The 20,571-nt window shown below is 42.8% G+C and overlaps 1 protein-coding gene across 1 annotated transcript in view; it reads right to left on the bottom strand.

The window, feature by feature from the left end:
• Nucleotides 1-18,788, bottom strand: part of ENDOU (endonuclease, poly(U) specific) — a 28,318-nt gene extending 9,530 nt beyond the window's left edge. The window contains exons 1-5 of the mRNA XM_081951637.1: nt 18,693-18,788; nt 7,119-7,157; nt 5,300-5,434; nt 3,738-3,761; nt 713-878 (exon numbers count right to left, since the gene is read on the bottom strand). Coding sequence (XP_081807763.1) covers nt 713-878; nt 3,738-3,761; nt 5,300-5,434; nt 7,119-7,157; nt 18,693-18,750 — 422 coding nt within the window. The 5' untranslated portion in view covers nt 18,751-18,788. The remainder of the gene's footprint in view (nt 1-712; nt 879-3,737; nt 3,762-5,299; nt 5,435-7,118; nt 7,158-18,692) is intronic.
• Between the last annotated feature and the right edge of the window lie 1,783 nt (nt 18,789-20,571).

Here is a 20,571-nt window from a genome sequence, read left to right as displayed (position 1 = left end):
ATATATTACTATGGTTGAATGAAGGTAAATATCTAATAGGTATAGCAGTCCATTTATTGATATAGTCATCAAAAGATATTTCCAGCTTCAAATTTAGAAACAAGAAAGCTAAATAGTTATTTTCTCCTATTTTTCCATCTCTGGAATTTTGGTTGTCTGTAATTAAGGGTCCACCATTCCAATTGCCTATGTTCACTTTGTATCTTACATTAGGTCAGTGATGGCTAATCTTTTTCTTCCTTGCATGCCAAAACCGTGTGCACGCATGGCAGCATGCATGCGCATACCCACACCCACAATGCAATGCACCCCACCCCCTGCGTATGTGCGCAGGACTACCCTTTCCCCCCAGTGCATGTGTGCAACCCCCCCATGCATGGACATGACCCCCCCATGTATGCATACAACATCCCACACCCCATTTTGGGCCTACCGTGCCTCCCTGAAGCCACTGGGGACCAAAAACAGGGCACGGGGTCACCGCACCCCTCATGACCCCTTGCCCAACACATATGCATGTGTGACCCCCGCACATGCAAACATGATCCCAGTGCCTCCCCCACATATGTACGCACATCTCCCACATGTGCAGCAGAGATCCGAAAATCAGCTGGCTGACAGGAGGCACGCATGCATGCACACTGGAGCCTAGCTGGGCGACGGCTCCCATGCCCACAGAGAGGGCTCCATCATGGCATTAGGTTAAACTCACTGATCCGGGGAATTATCTTCCTGCCCACTTGTTTTGGAAGTGAAGTATTGCTTATTCAGGACAATGTCAGACTCCTCTGCTCTGTTGTGGTCACTATGATAAATCTTCTCTGATGCTTCTTGTAGTTCTTCATCAGTTATAGTATCGTCTCTGTATGAGAATCCTTCTGTTGGAAAAATAATTATTTTAATTTAAGGTCATTTGAATCAGTCACTGGGCAAAGCTGCTTAGAACAGGCAAAGATGCCATCCATCCAGGATGATTCAAAGGTAGCAGATGAAAAAGCTTCTGAAGAATTTTAAGTACAATTTGAAAAGTATACAAGCGTGCCTGTTGGGAATACATAGTTGAAATGATTTCTGGTCTGTATCTGTCATATGCATTTAGCATCTATCTCTGACCATGTTTTATTTTAAAGTGCAAAGATGTTTTAATTTCAGAAGATACATTTCTAATGTACATTAAAACACATATTTATTTATTTATTTATTTATTAGCGCTTATAGACCGCCCCCTCTCCCGAAAGGGACTTGCGGCGGTGTACAGTCCATATCAAAATACATCATAAATAACTATAAAATTTAAACAATTAAAATTATTAAGTGGATAGATACATAAATATATGTATATTTATATAAATATATATATAAATATAAATATATATATATAAATATATATATTATCTGGGTTTTGCTTTTAAATTTAAAAAAAAACAGTGTTATAAGATTTGTATTCTGATTAGCACCTCGTTGTAAGAGATGAAGATACTGAGAGTGCAAAGTTGCAAACATTGAATAATACCCACTCACGCACAAAGCAGCACAGTAGATTTTGCTCAATGTATTTAGTAACAGTCTATATAGGACAAATTATTTGAATAACAGTGGTTCAGTTATCCATGCACAATCATGTTACTCAACACAGAGATTAAGTTACTCAACAGAACAATCCAGAATGTGGATGATTAATTTATAATGCACACAATGTGTCTTATGTGCAAGACCTAATTCTACCAAGGATTCTTTCTTTTTCCCAAGGAGTCTACTTCTACTTCACCTTTACAGCTATTTAGTGAGATTGTTTAGACTGAACCACAATAATGAAAGAGACAACTGGCAGCAGTCATGGGTTTTATGGCTGGGAGGGGGGGATTGGCATCTGTCTAGTTCTGTTCTTGTACTAGAACCACTAGATCATAAAGCAGGAAGGATCCAACCTGACTGCTCCATGTTCTGATCACCATGGAGAGCTCCAAGTTTTGTTACAGCCACCTGGAAACATCTGAGAACGTATTCAAATCCAAGTAGAGATGACTACACTACTTGATGAATTTCCTCATCTTATTTCACAGCAAGGTCTACTTAGAGCAATGGTCTTTACACTGTGAATATTTGTAACTATTCTGAGGGTAATGAAGGAGTTGGTACTCTGTTTCCCTAAAAATAAGACCTCCCTGGATAATAAGCCCAATCAGGCTTTTAAACATATGCACTAAAATAAGCCCTCCCCTGAAAATAAGCCCTTCCGGAAAATATTGCAACATAGCAGCAGTCATGAGGTGATCACACTTGCCGCCTCCTGCACCTCAAAAATATAAGACCTCCCTCAAAATAAGGCCAGGTGTTTATTTCGGGAGTCAAAAGAAAATAAGACCCTGTCTTATTTTGGGGGAAACACGGTAATTGTTTGTGAATCAAGGTTCAGGTTTGGGATTGCTGCTTTTGAGACACTTGTATAAAACCACAGCCTGTTTTAATTTGGGGGTGGTTTTTGGAAAAGGGGGTATTAATGACATTATTTAAAATTGGGAAAAGTTTAAATAGTTTGATAATAGGATCAAACTATTGAAGAACCAGTCATCTAGAACAAGGGTCCCCAACCCCCAGTTCATAGATTGGCATTGGCCTGTGGCATGCCAGAAACTGGGCTGCACAAACAAGCGAAGGCCCATTTGTGGATGCAGGCAGCACGCAAAACCACATCCCCACTGGTCCATGGAAAACTTCTCTCTATGGAACTAGTCCCTGGTGCCCAAAACGTTGGGGGCCACTGATCTAGAAAGACCCCAAAACATGGGATTTATGGAAGATATTTTGGAAAAGACTCATGGTAAAGTAGTACTGTATAGGCTAAGTACCTCTTGGATTCAAGTATACATTGGACTTTAGTTTTCTGTTCTGTTGTGTAGTTCCTAGCAGTGTCAAAAGATCCAAATGGTTCTGGCTATATATCATTAGAAGGGAAGGATGCTTTTAATCCCTTTTTTAAATGTAAATTTTCCTGCAAAATCCTTAAAATTAAGGGAACCAAGACCATATAGGCCCATGGATGAATTCAGTTTTGTAACTGCTAATGTTTGATTGCAATGATAGTCAACGTGTTATCTTAAAGGTATTTTGAACACGGTTCCCATAAACTCCAGCTTGCAGAGCCAATTGCAATGGGTGATAGAACTGTCATCCCAAATATCCCTAAAGGGAAGTGGTTGCTGCCACTGGATGTCAGTGAAGAGGAAGTAAAAGTTTGTTTTAGCTAGAGGAAATAGAACCGGGGAATCTCTCTATCATCAATGAAGTGAACAACTGATGGTAAGCTAGCAATTTGTTTATTTTATTTCTTTAGTTTGTCACTCATGTACAAGATAACAGGAATAAAAATAAACATGAATAAGAACACAGAAAATGGGTACAAATAAGTGGGGACAGTAGGACAGGGACGTTAGGCATACTGGTGCACTTATGCACGCCCCTACTGACCTCTTAGGAATGGGGTGAGGTCAACAGTAGACATTGATATAAGGAGCTTCTACTCACTGTTGAAACTGCAATAGCAAAATTAAACAACTAAGAGCCTAGAGGAGGGAGGGGTTAGAGAAGATAATTGGCTAGGAATTCCTTTATATTAGGAGCTCCTACCCAATCAGCTCACTCCTGTCTTCATTAGCTCCTCAAAAGCTCTGTGGCTTAAGCAGTTAGCAATTTTCATTGCCCGTTTCATATAAAGAAGAGAAGGTGCCAATACTTGCCCTTTTCTTTGCCATCTGTAGTACCTGTTAAAGAAGGAAGAAATCGAGCATTAATTTTCTAGTTACAGAAAAGCATAAAACTTGTCATTTATTTCTACAGATATGGCCTTCTTGCCAAAACTGGTGGATAGTTATCCGTGTGGGAAAGACGGCTGCAACTTCCACTTCCGTTTTGGATTTTTGCATCTCATCTGGGGGAATATTTTCCACACTTTCCAATTTATTGATTCCCAATAGAGAACTTTTTGAACTCCATATTTATTTATTTTTCAAAAAATTAAATGTTACCTTCAGGTTTTCCTAGGGAGGTTTACAATAGATTAAAATCAGCCAATGAAATCCCAAGCACTTAAAATATAATATCATAACCAGAGGTGGGTTACTCACGGTTCAGCCCAGATTGGGCGAACTGGTAGTGGAGGTGGCAGATGGCTCTGCCAACCTGCCCAGACACTTCTGCACATGTGCAGAAGCATTGTGCGCAAGAGCGAACCGGTAGTAAAAAGAATGGAAACCCACCACTGATCATAACATGGTAATTTAAATACATATTGCTAAAAGAATAAACCACACAAATAACTACCCACATCCAAAGCATGTAACAACATTATCTTGCAAACTCAGGGTGTTAATTGGTTCAAAAATCAAAATTGCTTTGCCTGGTACTGAAAAGACCATGAATTGCTAGTTGTTCCTCACTGGGATCACAGCCCCCTTGACACTTCAATGTCCTCTTTTGCTTTGCATCCTCAAAGACAACATCTCGTTGATTTAGGGATGGACATAACAGGAAGAAATAAATTTTGCAGCAAGACCAACAATGCTGCTACTGAAAAAGTCCCATGAGAGGAGTGATCTCCTGAGGTCTTCCCTTGGGATTTAACCGCAGTGGAAGAAATGTAGAGAGGCCATATGGCTTGGACTTCTGAGATTTGGGGGGGGGGAGGTGTGTCTTCCTGGATTGTGAGGCTTCAGACATGCAACCCAGAGTCCATCCTGCAAAATGGAGTCTTTAAGTTGACAAAAGATGGGACCTGGTTTAAATAGCTTAGTAAACTCCCTTCTTCCATTGGCTTAGCCTTAGACCCACTTGCTTTCTTTGGCTGAAAACAAAACAGCCTTCAGCAACAAGAAGCAACATATCAAATCTCTATTCCAGATTAGGTGTCTCCAATTTGAGTGTTTTATATATGACCTTAACTTTTTGAAACAAGGAATTATTATAGAACATTTTATCTTATCACTTGTTAAATCTACACAAACTTGGAGAATATGGATATGCATTAAGACAGTCATTTTCGTTTGTGTGTGTGTATCTGTGTGCCTGTGTTAAATAGAGGACATTCTGCTGCTAATCCTGGCTAATTAAAAAAAAAGATCGGGTAGGTCAGACTGGTGTGTAGTAAGATGGGAGACAACCAGTATACCGAGTCTGTGTCTAGACTGAAAAGTTTAATACGTGGGGGAAAGGCAACATGTAAACTATTTCCATTCTGATCTCAGGACAACTAAGATATAGTAGTGACATCCACTTAGTCAAGCTTCCTCAGAGAATGGTTTACCTGTTCTGCAGTGGATGTGGTAATCTTTGCAACAGTTCTGCTTTTGTTCACAGTTACCATCACAGTGGCACTCATCTTCCTTGTCATATTTTTCATCACACCGTCCTTTGCAGGAATCCGCAGGAGCATACAAAGCTGAAAAGTAAAAGTATATCGGGAGAGGCAAAATAATTAGCAGGGCTGCGATTAGCAGTAAACGGCAGTGAAAAAGGTGATCCTGGTGCAGTATTTGAGGGCTAATGGAGTGTCTCCCTCAGCTAGAAGCTGACTTCAAGAACATTTGGGTTCTGTTCCTTTGAATATTGTCAAAGAAAGGGGCTTTCTCTAAATGTATAGAGATTACAACACATCTATTCTGTGTGGGTGGCATATAGAGAACATTTTATTGAATTGGCTTCCACATTAGTTTTAGATACCCACTCAAAATAATGATGGTGATCCTTAAAACGCTGAAGCTTAGGCTATATGAAGGGCTACTTATTCCTACAAACCTATCCATTCACTGAGATCAACTTCAGAAGCCTTCCTGAATCTAAAGATTTGAGTTCCCCTTCCAAGGGAGGATTCTCTCATTACCTTGTTAAGAATCATTGGAAGATGTTTCAGAAATGCTTTATTCCACCAGGAATGTCTTTCTCAGCTTTAACCTAGATCCTATTTTTGTTATCTGAATTCACTTGTTTGGATATAACCCCTTAGAGCAGGGGTGTCAAACTCATGGTGTCATGTTGTCATCATGTGCCATATTGTAGCTTTTTCCCCCTTTGCTAAAATGGGGCTGGGCGTGGCCAGCATGTGACTCATCCAGTCCACTGGCCGCCCTGCCTTAGAGCAACAGAAGATACATCTCCCTTGTCTGCATGGTGACCCTTCAAATATTTCAAAAATATTATCAGTGTACGCTTGAGGACCTCATGGCAATGGGACAGAATGCAATTAATGTTGCTAATTTCTGGGTAAGATTTGTTTAACTTGCACATATTTTATAAAATCTTGTATTTTATATTTTATTTTGTATAGTATGCCTTATTTTAATTATGATGCTTCTGACACAAATCAATCAATCTGTACCCAAATCCATTTTTTTCAATATATAACATCCAGCTACAAAGTACTCTTACAAATCTTAGATCTTAATAAATATTTTTTTCCTGGATGTTTTAATTAAAATAATAGTATTCAACTGATTTTTTTAAAATATTGCTTCTAAAGCAGAAGGTTAATTCATTTTAAATATTCATGTTTGTGGCTGTTACACATTTGTCTTCTGTTATAATGAGACTTCTGTTTGGTGTTGATTTGCTCCCATATGTTTTGCATCTACAGATCGTACCAACCCATGGCTTCCAATGTATATGGGATCAAAGTTCCTAAACATTATGGCGCTATTCCTTTCTCTGCCCAAGGAATTCAAAGAATTTAATCCATAGAAGGATACATACACACAAATACACACAAGAGAGACCTTTCTGACTCTCAAACAGTGAGATTATTTCACCACAAAAGCACATTTTTTTCATTATAGTACAGAAATGCCAGACTAATGATTCACTCTTCACTGTGTTGTTTGTTCTCACCTACCACTACTTTTACCTGAATTCAAGAAATCACCCATGAGCTTCACAACAGACAAAGAAAACTACATTTACACAGATATCTTCAAATTTGTTGACAAGTAAGTCTGTTTTATTTTCTTATTCTTTATAGAACCTCTTGGGCCAGACCATGGTGGGCATTGTGTTATTTGCAATAATATTATAGATAATATAATGCTTTAGTATATATTATTATTTATTATTTATAATGAGAATTCTCTTACCTTGGGCTCTGCCTAATGGAGTTCTGGATTTGTTGTTACCTTTAATAAAGAAGACAAGGAAGATTTAAATAATTTTACTTGCAATCCCACATCCTACCTTCATGCATGTCCTCACTTGTTCTGGAAACCATATTATTTTCTCCAGGACAACCAGTTATAAATGTCAAAATTATTATCTCGAATAAGGCAGTTGATGGCATGGAATTATATTTGGCATAACATGTTTGTGAAAAAGGAGAGAATTTTCCTGCTATCAAGGGAATTCTATCTTCAGAACATGATTCATTTTGAAGAGCAACAGAGGACATATAGGTAGTCCTTGACTTACAATCACAATTGACCCCAAAATTTATGTTGCTAAGTGAGATATTTGTTAAGTGAATTTTATGACCTTCCTGACCACAGTTGTTAAGTAAATCACTGTTGAGTTAGTAACATGGTTGTTAAGTGAATCTGGCTTCCCCATTGACTTTGCTTGTCAGAATGTCACAAAAAGGTGATCACATGACTCTGGGAACTGCAACAATCATAAATATGAGTCAATTGCCAGGCATCTGAATTTTGATGTGAATGCATATTTTTTTTTATTTGTTAGATTTATCTCCTGCCATCTTACCTCCAGCAGCATTGCATAGACTTCCCTTTTTCCCCACAATGACCCTACAAGATGGACTGAACTAACAATTGGTCACTTTTCATGGATGAGTGTGTGCTTGAACCTGGGATTTCCCAGTCCTAGTTCAAAATTATAACCCCTAAACCATACTGGCTGTCTGGCCATAAGGATGCATAATTTGATGATGGTGAAACTACATTTATCTAAATAAACTGAAAAGTAAGTCCTCTTTAATTGCCTTCAGCTCTCTTACAAAATACTGATCTTCAGGCTAAGCTCTTTGTATTCATTTAATGCATTATTTGCAGACGTTGAATATTACATAATACATAATATTAAACTCTTCCCATTGTCTCCCCTCATATTTTGAAAGTTAATTTCGATTCTAAGAAGTGTGATTTATGGTTTTCCATCTCTTTCAATCTATGAGATGTTCACTTCTTGTTATCATCGCTTTGATGGTGATTCATATTTCATAATCAACATTGAATACTTAGCAATCAGTTGTCAGATCAACATGAAGCAGAATGATGAAAGAAGCACTTGTGCACTGCAGCGGCTATGATGACCCATTAAGTGCTTCTCTTGCACAACCTGGCCACGTGTCAAGGGGGATCATTAAGCCATAAAAGTGTTTTGAAGTTCCGAACTGTGAGTGAGAGAGAGAAGATAATTTATACCAGCCCATGCTCTTGGGACATCTCACCCAGATTACATCTTCCTGTTGGATATAGTTTCTGCCAGGACTATGGGATCCTTCCTACATAAGGAACTGATGGTATTAACCAACCTTAGCTGACCTAGAAAACTAAGCAGCCTGGTTAGAATTTGTATCCAGAAAATCCCAAGGCATTTTATTCTACTCTACTCTACTCTACTCTACTCTACTCTACTCTACTCTACTCTACTCTACTCTACTCTACTCCATTCCACTCCACTCCACTCCACTCCAATATTCTGTTGTTATGTAGCTGCCCATCTCAACAAGTGACCATGATCACCATGTGCGCTTAGGTTTAAATCCAATAAGGATATTTGGACTTTCTTTAGAGAAAGGATATGAAATATTTCATAATAATATATGTCCTTTAATGTATAGTGAAACATGGTAATTTTTATGATACCTTAATTCAGGGTTTCCCAAATTGTGTAACTTTTTACTTTACTTTACTTTTATTTAATTTATATACCGCGCCCTCTCCCAGAAGGAACTCGGGGCGGTGTACAGTCATATTAAAACAATATAAATACATAAATATAGATGGAGGAGGTAACATATAAACTGTACAGTAATAATTTAAATTAAAAGTAAATATACATTAAAACTACCCCTAAAAAACTACCCCAGAATAGAATGTTTGCCAGGAGGTTAAAAATGGGACTATAAATGGGCCAGGCCAGCTAATTGGAACAGGTGGGTCTTGAGTTTCTGTCGGAAGGAGCGGAGGTCGGTAGTGGTTCTGATATCGGGGGGGGAGGTCATTCCAGAGGGTTGGGCCCATCACAGAGAAGGCTCTACTCCTGGGCGCCGCCCGTTGGCATTGTTTAGTGGACGGCACCCGGAAGAGTCCCTCCCTGTGGGAGCAAATTGGTCGCAGGGATGTATGAGGTAAGATGCGATCCCGCAGGTAACTAGGTCCTGTGCCATGGAGCGCTTTAAAGATGGTAATCAACACCTTGAAACGCACCCCAAAAACCACAGGCAGCCAGTGCAGCTCGCGCAGGAGAGGTGTTATGTGAATTCTTTATTGGCCAAGTGTGATTGACACACAAGGAATTTGTCTTTGGTGCATATGAAAATATATGCAGAGGGCTTTCCCGTTCTTAGCCCGCGCGGCGGCATTCTGAACTAGCTGTAGTCTTCGGGTGCATCTCAAGGGGAGCCCCATGTAGAGAGCGTTGCAGTAGTCCAGACGGGACGTCACCAGCGCATGAGTGACGTAGGGCGTCCCGGTCCAATAGGGGGCGCAATTGGCACACCAGGCGAACCTGGTGGAAGGCCCCCCTCGCCACGGCTGCCACATGGTCATCCATCGACAGCCGGGCATCTAGGAGGACGCCCAAATTGCGCGCCCGCTCCACGGGGGGCAGTTGCTCGCCCCCTATGGCCAGCGATGGAGTCCACTGGTTGAACCGGGGCGCCGGTAGCCACAGCCACTCCGTCTTGGAGGGGTTGAGCCTGAGTCTGTTGTCCCCCATCCAGACCTGAACGGCTTCCAGGCACCGGGACATCATTTCGATGGCCTCGTTGGGGTGGTTTGGGGTGGAGATGTACAGCTGCGTATCATCAGCGTACAGGTGGTATCCGACCCCAAAACCACGGATGATCTCACCTAGCGGCTTCACATATGTGTTGAACAGGAGGGGCGAGAGGACCGACCCCTGCGGCACCCCACAAGTGAGCGGCCTCAGGGTCGACCTCTGCTCCCCTGCCAGCACACATTGCGTCCGGTCGGAGAGGTAGGAGCAGAACCACCGCAAAAGGGTGCCCCCTACTCCCACCCTCTCCAGCCAGCGCAATAGGATACCATGGTCGATGGCATCAAAAGCCGCTGATAGGTCTAATAGGACCAGGATAGAGGAACAATCCCTATCTCTGGCCCTCCAGAGATCATCCACCAACGCGACCAAGGCCGTCTCCGTGCTGTGACCGGGCCGGAAACCGGACTGGCGCGGGTCTAGATAGTCGGTTTCCTCCAGGTGACGTGGGAACTGTTGTGCCACCACACTCTCTACAACCTTCGCTAAGAAGGGAAGGTTGGAGACGGGACGATAATTAGCTAGCTCCGCTGGGTCCAGGGAAGGCTTCTTGAGTAGGGGCCTCACAACCGCCTCTTTCAAGGCGGCCGGTAAGGACCCCTCACCCAATGAGGCGTTCACTAGACCCAGGAGCCAGCCTCGTGTAACCTCCCAGGATTCCAGTACAAGCCAGGAGGGACACGGGTCCAATAAACATGTGGTGGCTCACAGTCGCCCACGTAACCTGTCTAAATCCTCGGAGCAACAGAGTCAAACTCCTCCCAGCGTGGTCCCTCAAGATTTGCTTCTGACATCTCCCCTGGTCCACTGAAGGGGGCCCATCCACTCCGGATCTGAGCGATTTTGTCCTGCAGATATTCCCCAAACTCCTCTGCTCTACCCTGCAAAGGGGCTTCCCGCGGCCTCTGTGATAGGACGTTATCCCCTTTGGGTCAGTGCAGTAAGAGTCATGGGGAGATGTGGTTATATTGTTTGGTTACATTGTTGCAATAAGTCCACTTTTCCCAAACTTTCATTTCATTGTTTTCATTGTTCATTTGCGTACATTTCCATGTTTTGATTTTTAAGGTGTGTACATTAAGACTACAGTAAAGCCGGCTTGGTGACTTTGGGCCAGTCATTTTTTCCTAGCCCAGCCCACCTCCCAGGATTGTTGTTGTTGTTATTGTTATGGGGAAAATAGGAGGAGGAGGAAGGAGTATTAGATATATTTGCCACTTTGTGTTATGTATAAAGTAATAAAGATGGAATAAAAATCTAATATTTAAAGAGAGGTGGGATGGCAAACATTTAGGAGCTTCATTCTTAGACCTATTGTTTATCTATCCAGGCTTTATTATCTCTATGTTATTTTCTGCTTTCTTAAATGTTCCATGTTTCTCTAACGTGTTCTTTTTTATACTAACTAAAGTTTTTAAAAGGGAAATCCCAGGCCTGTGCTGGGGAAAAAAACTCCAACCCACTGAAGACAGCATTGGCAAACCATCCCAAAAAACTGTGAGTTCAGACGGAGGACAATTTATCTTGATGAAAAGCATAAATGGTTCCAACTAACTTTTATCTACTCCTTGAAGGAAATACCACAACCTGCTGCCCCAGGCAGCTATTTTCTACTGTTCCCCTCTCCAAAACTCTTCTTCCAGGTTTCTAGCATCTCTGGGCCACAATGAGTTTTTGAGGTTCACAAACACTTTGATAGTTGATCTGTCCATTATCAAAATGGACAGAAATTGCAATATGGAAAATGCCCCCCTCCATAAGAGGAGGTCAATCTTCCCATTGCATAGCCTAAGTCAGAGAAAGAGGTAAAGGGTCTATACATTGGTTTTGCAAAGAATCAGATTTAATACACAGCTGTCCCTGGAATTCTATTTTAGGTTTAGGTTTTAAGGTTATGGGACTTATATGCCACCCTTCTCCCAAAGGACTCAAAAACACATATTACAAAAGTTAAAGGAAAGATTAAATAGAATATCCAAAAAAACCCAATAGACATTTACAATGAGATTTAGAAATTAAATTAAAATTAACAATTAAAATTAATAATTTATTTTATTCAGGCCAGGCCGGCTTGCTGGGAAAGCCAACTTCTTAGGGCACGCCAGAAGGACCGGAGGACGGGAATTATGCAACGCTCCGGGGGCAGCTCATTCCAGAGGGAAGGTGCTCCCACAGAGAAGGCTCTCCCCCTGGGGGTCGCCAGCCAACACTGCCTGGCCGACAGGACCCTGAGGAGGCCAACTCTGTGGGATCGTACTGGACGGTGGCAGTAGACGGTCTCGCAGGTACCCTGGGCCTAAGCCATAGAGTGCTTTAAAGATCATAATTAACACCTTGAATCGCACCCGGAAAACAACCGGCAACCAGTGCAGGTCGCCTAAAAGGGGTGTAATATGGGAGCACCTAGGTAACCCCATGACAACCCACGCAGCTGCATTCTGGACCAGCTGAAGCCTCCGGGTGCTCTTCAAGGGTAGCCCCATGTAGAGAGCATTACAGTAGTCCAGGCGAGAAAGGACGAGGGCATAAGTGACTATGCACAGGGCATCCCGATCCAGGAAGGGTCGCAACTGGCATACCAGGCGAACCTGGTAAAAGCCCCCCCTGGTCAACGGCCATCAGGTGTTCTTCTAAACTAAGCCGCATATCCAGGAGGACTCCCAGATTGTGTGCCCTCTCTGAGGGGTCTAAAATTTATCCTCCTATCATCAAAGATGGTACAAGATGCACAAATCGGGATGATGGGAACCACAGCCCCTCAGAGGGATAGAGCTTGAGCCTGTTTGTCCCCATCCAGATCCGTACAGCCTCCAGGCATCGGAACATCATGTTGAGGGCATCATTTGGGGTAGAGATGAAAAGTTGGGTATCATCAGCATATTGATGATACCGTACCCCAAAACCACAGATGATCTTGCCCAGCAGTTTCATGTATATGTTGAACAGGAGGGGTGAGAGAACCGACCCCTGGGGCACCCCACAAGTGAGGTGCCTTGGAGTCGATCTCTGCCCTCCAGTCAACATGAACTGCAATCGATCCGACAGGTAGGAAGAGAACCACCACAAAACGGTGCCCCCCACTCCCAACCCCCCGAGTCGTCGCAGTAGGATACCATGATCGAAAGCCGCCGAGAGATCTAATAGGACCAGGACAGAAGAACAACCCCTGTCCCGGGCCCACCAGAGATCATCAACCAATGCGACCAATGCCGTCTCCGTGCTGTACCCGGGCCTGAAACCCGACTGAAACGGATCCAGGTAGATAGCTTCATCCAGGTACTGGGGAAGCTGACATGCTACCACGCTCTCAACAACCTTCACTACAAAATGAAGGTTGGAGACCGGACGATAGTTGGCTAAAGAGGCTGGGTCTAGGGAAGGCTTCTTAAGGAGGGGCCTCACCACCGCCTCCTTCAAGGCAATAGGAAAGAACCCCTCTCTCAATGAAGTGTTGGTAATCGCCTGGAGCCAGCCTCGTGTCTCATCCCAGATAGTTTCCACAAGATTCATCCCCGTCAACTCACCCGAATCTTTCCAGTCAGAGTCCAAGCCTGTCCGAATCTGAGCGATTTTATCCTGCAGATACTGAACAAATTCCTCAGGCCTACCCTGCAAGGCATCTTCCCCAGTTCCTTGATTAAGTAAGGAGTGGGTCACCCTAAACAGGGCAGCTGGGCAGTTATCTGCGGATGTGATAAGAGCGGAAAAAATGTTGCCATTTTGCCGCTTTTATTGCCACTAAGTAGGATTTAATATAAATTCTTACTAGTGTTCAGTCGGATTCAGACTGGCTGGCACTCCAATCACTCTCTTTTCCGGTGTTTCATCTCCCGGAGCTCCTCAGTAAACCCGGGAGCTACCCGGGATTGGCACTGGGTCAGAGGCCGCAAAGGCACAACGCAGCCCAAGGCCCCAATGGCCGCCCTATCCCAGGCTTCCAACTAGTGCTTCGGTCGAACTGTGAGCAAGGGATTCAGGAAAAGTCCCAAGCTCCATCAGGAATGTTTCAGGGTCCATCAGGTGCCTGGGGCGGAACTATCTAATCGGTTCCGCCTCCCTGCGGTGAGGGGTGGCAGTATGGAAGTCAAGCCTAAGGAGGAAATGATCCGACTATGACAAGGGTTGGATAGAAATATCCCTTAAATCAAGATCATTCATCCACTGTCCAGAGACAAAAATCAGGTGGAGCGTGTGTCCCCCGTTATGAGTGGGGTCTCAAATTAACTGAGTTACGTCCAAAGAGGCCCACCTGGGTTCCAAGGCCCCACTCACACCCACCTATCTGAGGCACAGTGATCTCCTGAGGTCCAAGACTTTCGCTAATAACCACCCCCACCCCCAACCCTGCCCTGGGCTCTCGGCTGGTGAAATGCCCGGAAGCCTGGTGGGCATAATTCAATGAGGGGAACACCCCACTCATGGCCCAACCAGGTCTCTGTAATGCATGCCAGGTCCGCTCTCCCCTCTTGTATAAGGTCGTAAATGAGGACCTGGCGTTAAGCGATACCAGCCGGAGACCCGGGTCCTGTAATCCCGAGCACCCAGGGGTGCGAGAGGGGCAATGAGGGTCGGAGTGCGCGATCGCTCTTACACAGCAAACCTGCGTCCCCCTTACATAATTTGGCCCTAGGCCCCCACTGTATCTGCCCCTTCCACATACAGTAGAGATGGCAAACCTCCCACTGGAATGGTTTAATGTCTCTCCCGGAATCCCAACCCTTTCCAGCACTCCTGACCCGCATCCATTAGTTAGCTCTGGCCTGTGTCCTAGCAGACTCCCCCCAAGCCTGTCTGAGCCATCCGAATCAAACCCCCCGCCCACCCCTTAAAATTTGATTTTAAAAACCCTGTAAAAAACCCCTAAGGAGCCTCTTCTTCCCATGCCACCTCTCGGGATCCCAAGACCCGTCATTAAGGAAGCGTCTTGATAAGCAAGAAGGCCATCCCCAGGAAAGGGAGAGTTCCCGAAGGGAGTAAAGTTCTGTCGCAGTATAATATAGAGGAGAGTGTGGCATCAACCAAAACAGAGTGACATCACAGTGAGAAGGAACGGGGAGATGACATATCCACAGGGAGGCAGCCGACAGTGTTCAAGGGGGTAGCAGGAGGCTTATGTCCATCATTGCCATGGTCAATGTTGGACAATATGTAAGGGTAACGGTCAGATATCAAAATTGCAGGAGATGATAAATTGGGGGTTGGTGAAGCAGCCAATAATGGTGGCGGTGAGGGCAGCGGCGGCAGCTGCTCCAACAACTCCAACAACTGAGCTCTGTCCATGCCAGCCACACTCATATCCATCGCCAGGGCCACACTCCCTTAACCCAGTCCATAGTGTCACAAGGGGAGGGGCCAAATGGCCAAATGGCACAGTACGGTGGCCCAGGCAATGGCGGTGATAGCAGGGGGGGCACAACACAGGAGTCCCCCCACTCCTGTCACACCCACGCCAACTACCGAAGCCATCTTCCGCTGGCATCAATGCCCATGCCAGCCGCCTCAGCCACTCCCCCGCTAATCCAGTCTATCACATCCATAAGTAAGGGGGAGCAACCGGGATAATACCATGATGTGGGCAGCAACAGCAGCAACGGCAGCAGAAACCCCAGGTAGGGAGCCCTGCCGCCACCAACCACACCCTTGCCGGCAGCAAAAAAACGGTCTCCATTCTTCATTCACCATCAACTGCCCCATTTCACTCACAACGTTCTAGCTACAAGGCAGGAAATTGCAGCTCAAGGGTACCCCCTGAGGTCCCAGGAAGTTCCCATAGCTGGACCTGGAACCGACGATGGGATAGGGTACCCCCTGCATCCCCCGAGAAGGAAAATCATCTCCCCGAAGTTCTCCTCAAACGCGACAGGACACCATCTTGAGCATGTGCAGTAGGTCTCCTCCTTAACCACTTCTTAGCTTTTCTACTATAAAACTCCCAATCAGATATGCTAGTTGAGCTGGTTCCAATGTAGCCTGCCAGAAGAAACTTGATACATCTGCATTTCTTGCTTTGCACCCAAAGACCCGTTAGACACCTGTTTACTCATAGTTTCTCATTGCTGCCATGCTTCCACCCACACAAGCTACTTTGATTTCCACCCTGTTTCAGCTGGAAGGAAAAAAATGCTACAAAATTGTTTGCTTGAAAATGCCAACTGACTCAGCCTAATTCGCTGAAGACTAACAAGGAAGATGCACTGATTTGCTAGTTTCTGAAGACACAACAATAGCTTTCTGTGAGCATTCAAATGCTGTTTTTCTTAGCATTAATCTAAAATGCTAGGAGAACATTTTACCACTGCATTGATCAACAATCATTACTTCAAGGAATAGCTTAGCCTCTTACCTACAGTAACATGTGATTCCTATGACTATGTTTTTGGGCTTACAGCGTGTCAAATTTTTCAGCTTCCAATTTCCAAACATTAGGGGTGCTCAAAAGTTGTGACATGACTTGGGGATTGTAAAGATATTTTGGTTACTTTAATATAATTTAGATGTGCTTGGTAAGTAACTACATAAATGTCATAACTTTTTAAAATTTTGTTTCATTTGAAATGGGCAATCATATTTCCTACCAATTCCAACAGTATAATCCTCAAAAAAATAGCTGATTTTTTTTCTAAATTTCAGTTTTCTGCAATATGCTATCAAAAGCTAAGGCATTGTTAGGATCAGAAAAGAAATCAAACATCAAAGCTTGCTTGAAAACTTGTGTGTATGTGTGGGAAGGGGCATTTTATTCTTCCTCCAATCTAAAATACGTTCTGGATTGTTCCAGTTTGAGGCAATTCTGATTGTTACCCTATTTTCCAATATTATTGTATCTTAGTATTTTCTTGATAGTCATATCACACAGTCCTCGACCTACAACTGTTTGTTTAATGATGGCTTGAAGTTACAACAGCCCCAGAAAAATTGACTTATGACCCATCCTCCTAATTATGACCCTGGCCCTACCCCACAATCACAATGTGATTGCAACTGAGGCTCTTGGCAATCGACTAACATTTATGATGGTTGCAGAGGCTTCTGGTCATGTGATGACAACATTCCCAGCTGGCCTCCAACAAGCAAATCAGTAGGGGAAGCTGGATTTCCTTAACAACTGTGTAAATTCACTTAATAACCATGATAAAAATGGCCATAAAATTGGTTCCAATCATGTGATGACTCGTTTAACAACCACATCCCTCGATAAAACCAAAATGTTACAAAAATGTAACAAACCCAATAGAAACCCACAAAGGGAGCAAATTCCAGATGTGACAGATATGGGAATGATATCCAACTAGGTTTTTTCCCTTTAATTAACCACTTCAATATTCAGCCCATTTTTGCTCCTCATTAAAGCAGCCATTGGGGGCAAGGCTGTCCAACTTAAAATGTAGCAAAAAGTTCTTTTGGGATCTGAAGAACTGCATGACGTGAAACATCTTCAAGGAAAAGACAAAGAAAGTCCAGCTGCCTTTTGAAATCACCTTTGGGACAACCATGGATGACTGAGAATCTCCATAGACATGCATGAACTACAAGTTCTGAAACCACTTTTACAAAGCTGTATATCCCCAGACTTGTCTTCCTTGAGAGGGTAATCAAGGAATCATAAATTATGAGAACTGAACAGATTCTTAACACACTCAATCTGTTGTTGCAATTATGGCATCCTTAATGAATGCCAGTTTCTGCTAAAATTTCTCCAGTAAAAGTCTTTTTCGATTCAATTCCATCTCTCACAATCTACAACGAGGGCTCTTCGTCTAGCAAGCTATAGTAGTCGTAAGAGAACTGACATCAGGTTCATAGGTGAAGTGGCAATATATAAATAAATAATTTTAAAAGGTGGAAATTACAACCCAGTATATACTGTGTGTGTGTGTGTGTGTGTGTGTGTGTGGTTGAGGGACTATATGTTTGGGTTTCCACGGAGGGGAAAATAATCAAAGCTACAGGTTTGTGGAATCCTTCTTGCTCCCTGAGCTTGGTGGTTCAGATATTTCTTTGGGGTTGGCAAGCCACTGTACATAAACAGAGAGCAAACACCACTCCCTTCTAGCACTGAAGGTATTACCTAGTTGGGTCATGAAACAACTGCAAGAAAATAATCAAGCCAAGAGAGTACCAAGGACCCACAATTCATTCCTGAGCTACACATATTACCTTCTACTGGCAATAGATTTAATTGAGTTACAACGAGGTTGCATGAATCAAGCTTGAGAAATGTTACACTGGACTAGGATCACTGACTTGATGACTGCAAGAGAATGTTGACATTAATGTAAACTTCACCTAATCATAGTGAATCTTTCCTATTACTCAACATCAGTTTCCTATCATCCAACTCAATCATTTATTACAAAATTAGTACTGCTGTGGCTTTTTGAGCATGTCGTATTAAAATATGTAAAAACTCAAGTAACATTCATGTATACCTGATCCAAAGCTTTCTTATCTGCTTTCTTCCTTCTGCCTTCCTCCACAATAAATGTATCATGGATTGGCAGCCTAACGATCGTTGCCTATACATAACTGACTTCAGCTTTATTCCCATATGGGATCACAAAGAATGGCAATTTAAATATCTCTTAAGGTTTGAAATTCTCCTAGCAAGTTCTTTCTCAGTACCTTAAAGAATCAGACCATGAAGCCACCACTTCTGGTTGCAATTCTTCTAAACAAGGTCTATTTACAAGCAAACTTACATCCAGATGCTAGATTGAAAATCACTACTGGCAGGAGGAGAAATGCCCAACTCTTCATTATCGCCGCAGCCCAGATGCTGAGTCTCCAAGAGGCACAGGAAACAGACTCAACCAACTTCAGCCAGTTGTCATTGTTACATCAGTATATATTACATGGGTGGCTCATATAGAGACAAGCTAGGAGGAGCTTGAGGTTAAAGGATAGATAGCACAGCATCCCACAAGGAGGGAAGAGGCGTGTCCACCAATATCAACCCTTGCCATAGGCATGAGTCTATGCGTTCTAGTCTGATATCAATCAAATTAACCCAAGCAGGAAATTCTTGTTTGCAGCAACTGTGACATATGCATCTACCCATAAAACAAAAGTGTGCTGAGATGTATCTATTTGTAGTGAATTCATTTGGGAAGGTCTTTATCTGTGTAGGATGCCCATTAATGCTTCCAAAACATGATGCTAAAATGATAGTCACTAAGAAGTTGATCTAGGTCAGTCTTGCCACAAATCTCACCTCTCAGCCACAAAGTTTTATAGCATTAGACAAGCTACAAATTTTCACCCACAAATCTTCACCTCCATTAGCAATGTATGAGGATTCCGCAAATAACATTGGGGTTCTTAGAGTCAGAGAAGACTTCAAAGACTAGCTGCCTTACAGACAGTAGATCACCACATGGGCGCGAAGGATGATCCAAGGTCCTTTTAAATCCTAACATTCTATGATTCTGTATGCAGATTAGTATCAGCCAATTGTATAGTTCATAATGCCATGACATTCTGCACAGATAAATAAATAGATGTATGTTTGTGTGTTTGTGCATGTGAGAGAGAGAGAGAGAGAGAGAGAGAGAGAGAGAGAGAGAGAGAGAGAGAGAGAGAGAGAGAGAGAGAGAAGGAGGACTTCAGGAGGAGGAGGAGGAGGAGGAGGAGGAGGAGGAGGAGGAGGAGGAGGAGGAGGATGGACAAAAAGAAGGATGGAACGATGGACAGACAGAAGGATGGGTGGATGGATGGACAGACAGATGGAGGGATGGATGGATGGACAGATGGAGGGATGGACAAAATGTAGATGGCTTAGGAGTCGAGAGACCCAGGTTCTAATTCTCCAGATTTATGGCCTCTTACTTTGGTATTAAACTTACTTTGATAATAAATAGTAATGTCCATGATAGAGAATGTATAAAGAAATGTAATCAAGAAGGGACAGTAACTTATTAATAACATGAAGATGAAACACTTCAAAATTTTCTCCTCCAACTTGCTAGAGCCACATATTGAGTTTCAGTATCTGCAATAAGCAGGATAGTTCAAAAGGAATTACAAAACCAAGACAGAACGCTGAAAAATTCAAGAGTTTGAAAACCCTATTACACAAAATTCAGATCATTTACTGGAACTGATCTATATCTTGAAATAGAATTCAGAAAGGAACCAAGTCAAAGACTGTATAGAATAGAATTCTTTTTTTCTTTTTTGTTGTTGCTTGTATCCTTACGATTTATATTGATATTGATTGTTTCCTGATTGCTTATTTTTACCTTATGACTAACATTAATGCTGTACCTTATGATTCTTGATGAATGCATATTGTCTTTTTGTGTTTACTGAGAGCATATGCACCAAAGACAAATTCCTTGTGTGTCCAATTACACTTGGCCAATAAAGAATAAAGAATTCTAAAGAAGGAATTCTAAAGAATACTAAAGAAGGAATTCTAAAGAATACTAAAGAAGGAATTCTAAAGAATACTAAAGAAGGAATTTAAAGAAGGAATTCTAAAGAATTCTAAAGAAGGAATTATGAAGAATTCTATCTGCAATCTGATCACTTTCTCATCAACCATTCCTAAAAAGGCTAGGTTAGAGATTGGATGAAAAT

The sequence above is a fragment of the Natrix helvetica genome, assembly GCF_964273705.1.
Source record: "Natrix helvetica genome assembly, chromosome: 1".
Taxonomy (NCBI): domain Eukaryota; kingdom Metazoa; phylum Chordata; class Lepidosauria; order Squamata; family Natricidae; genus Natrix; species Natrix helvetica.
The sequence above is the reverse complement of the archived record's forward strand: the minus strand, read 5'-3'. Positions and strand labels throughout refer to the sequence as shown.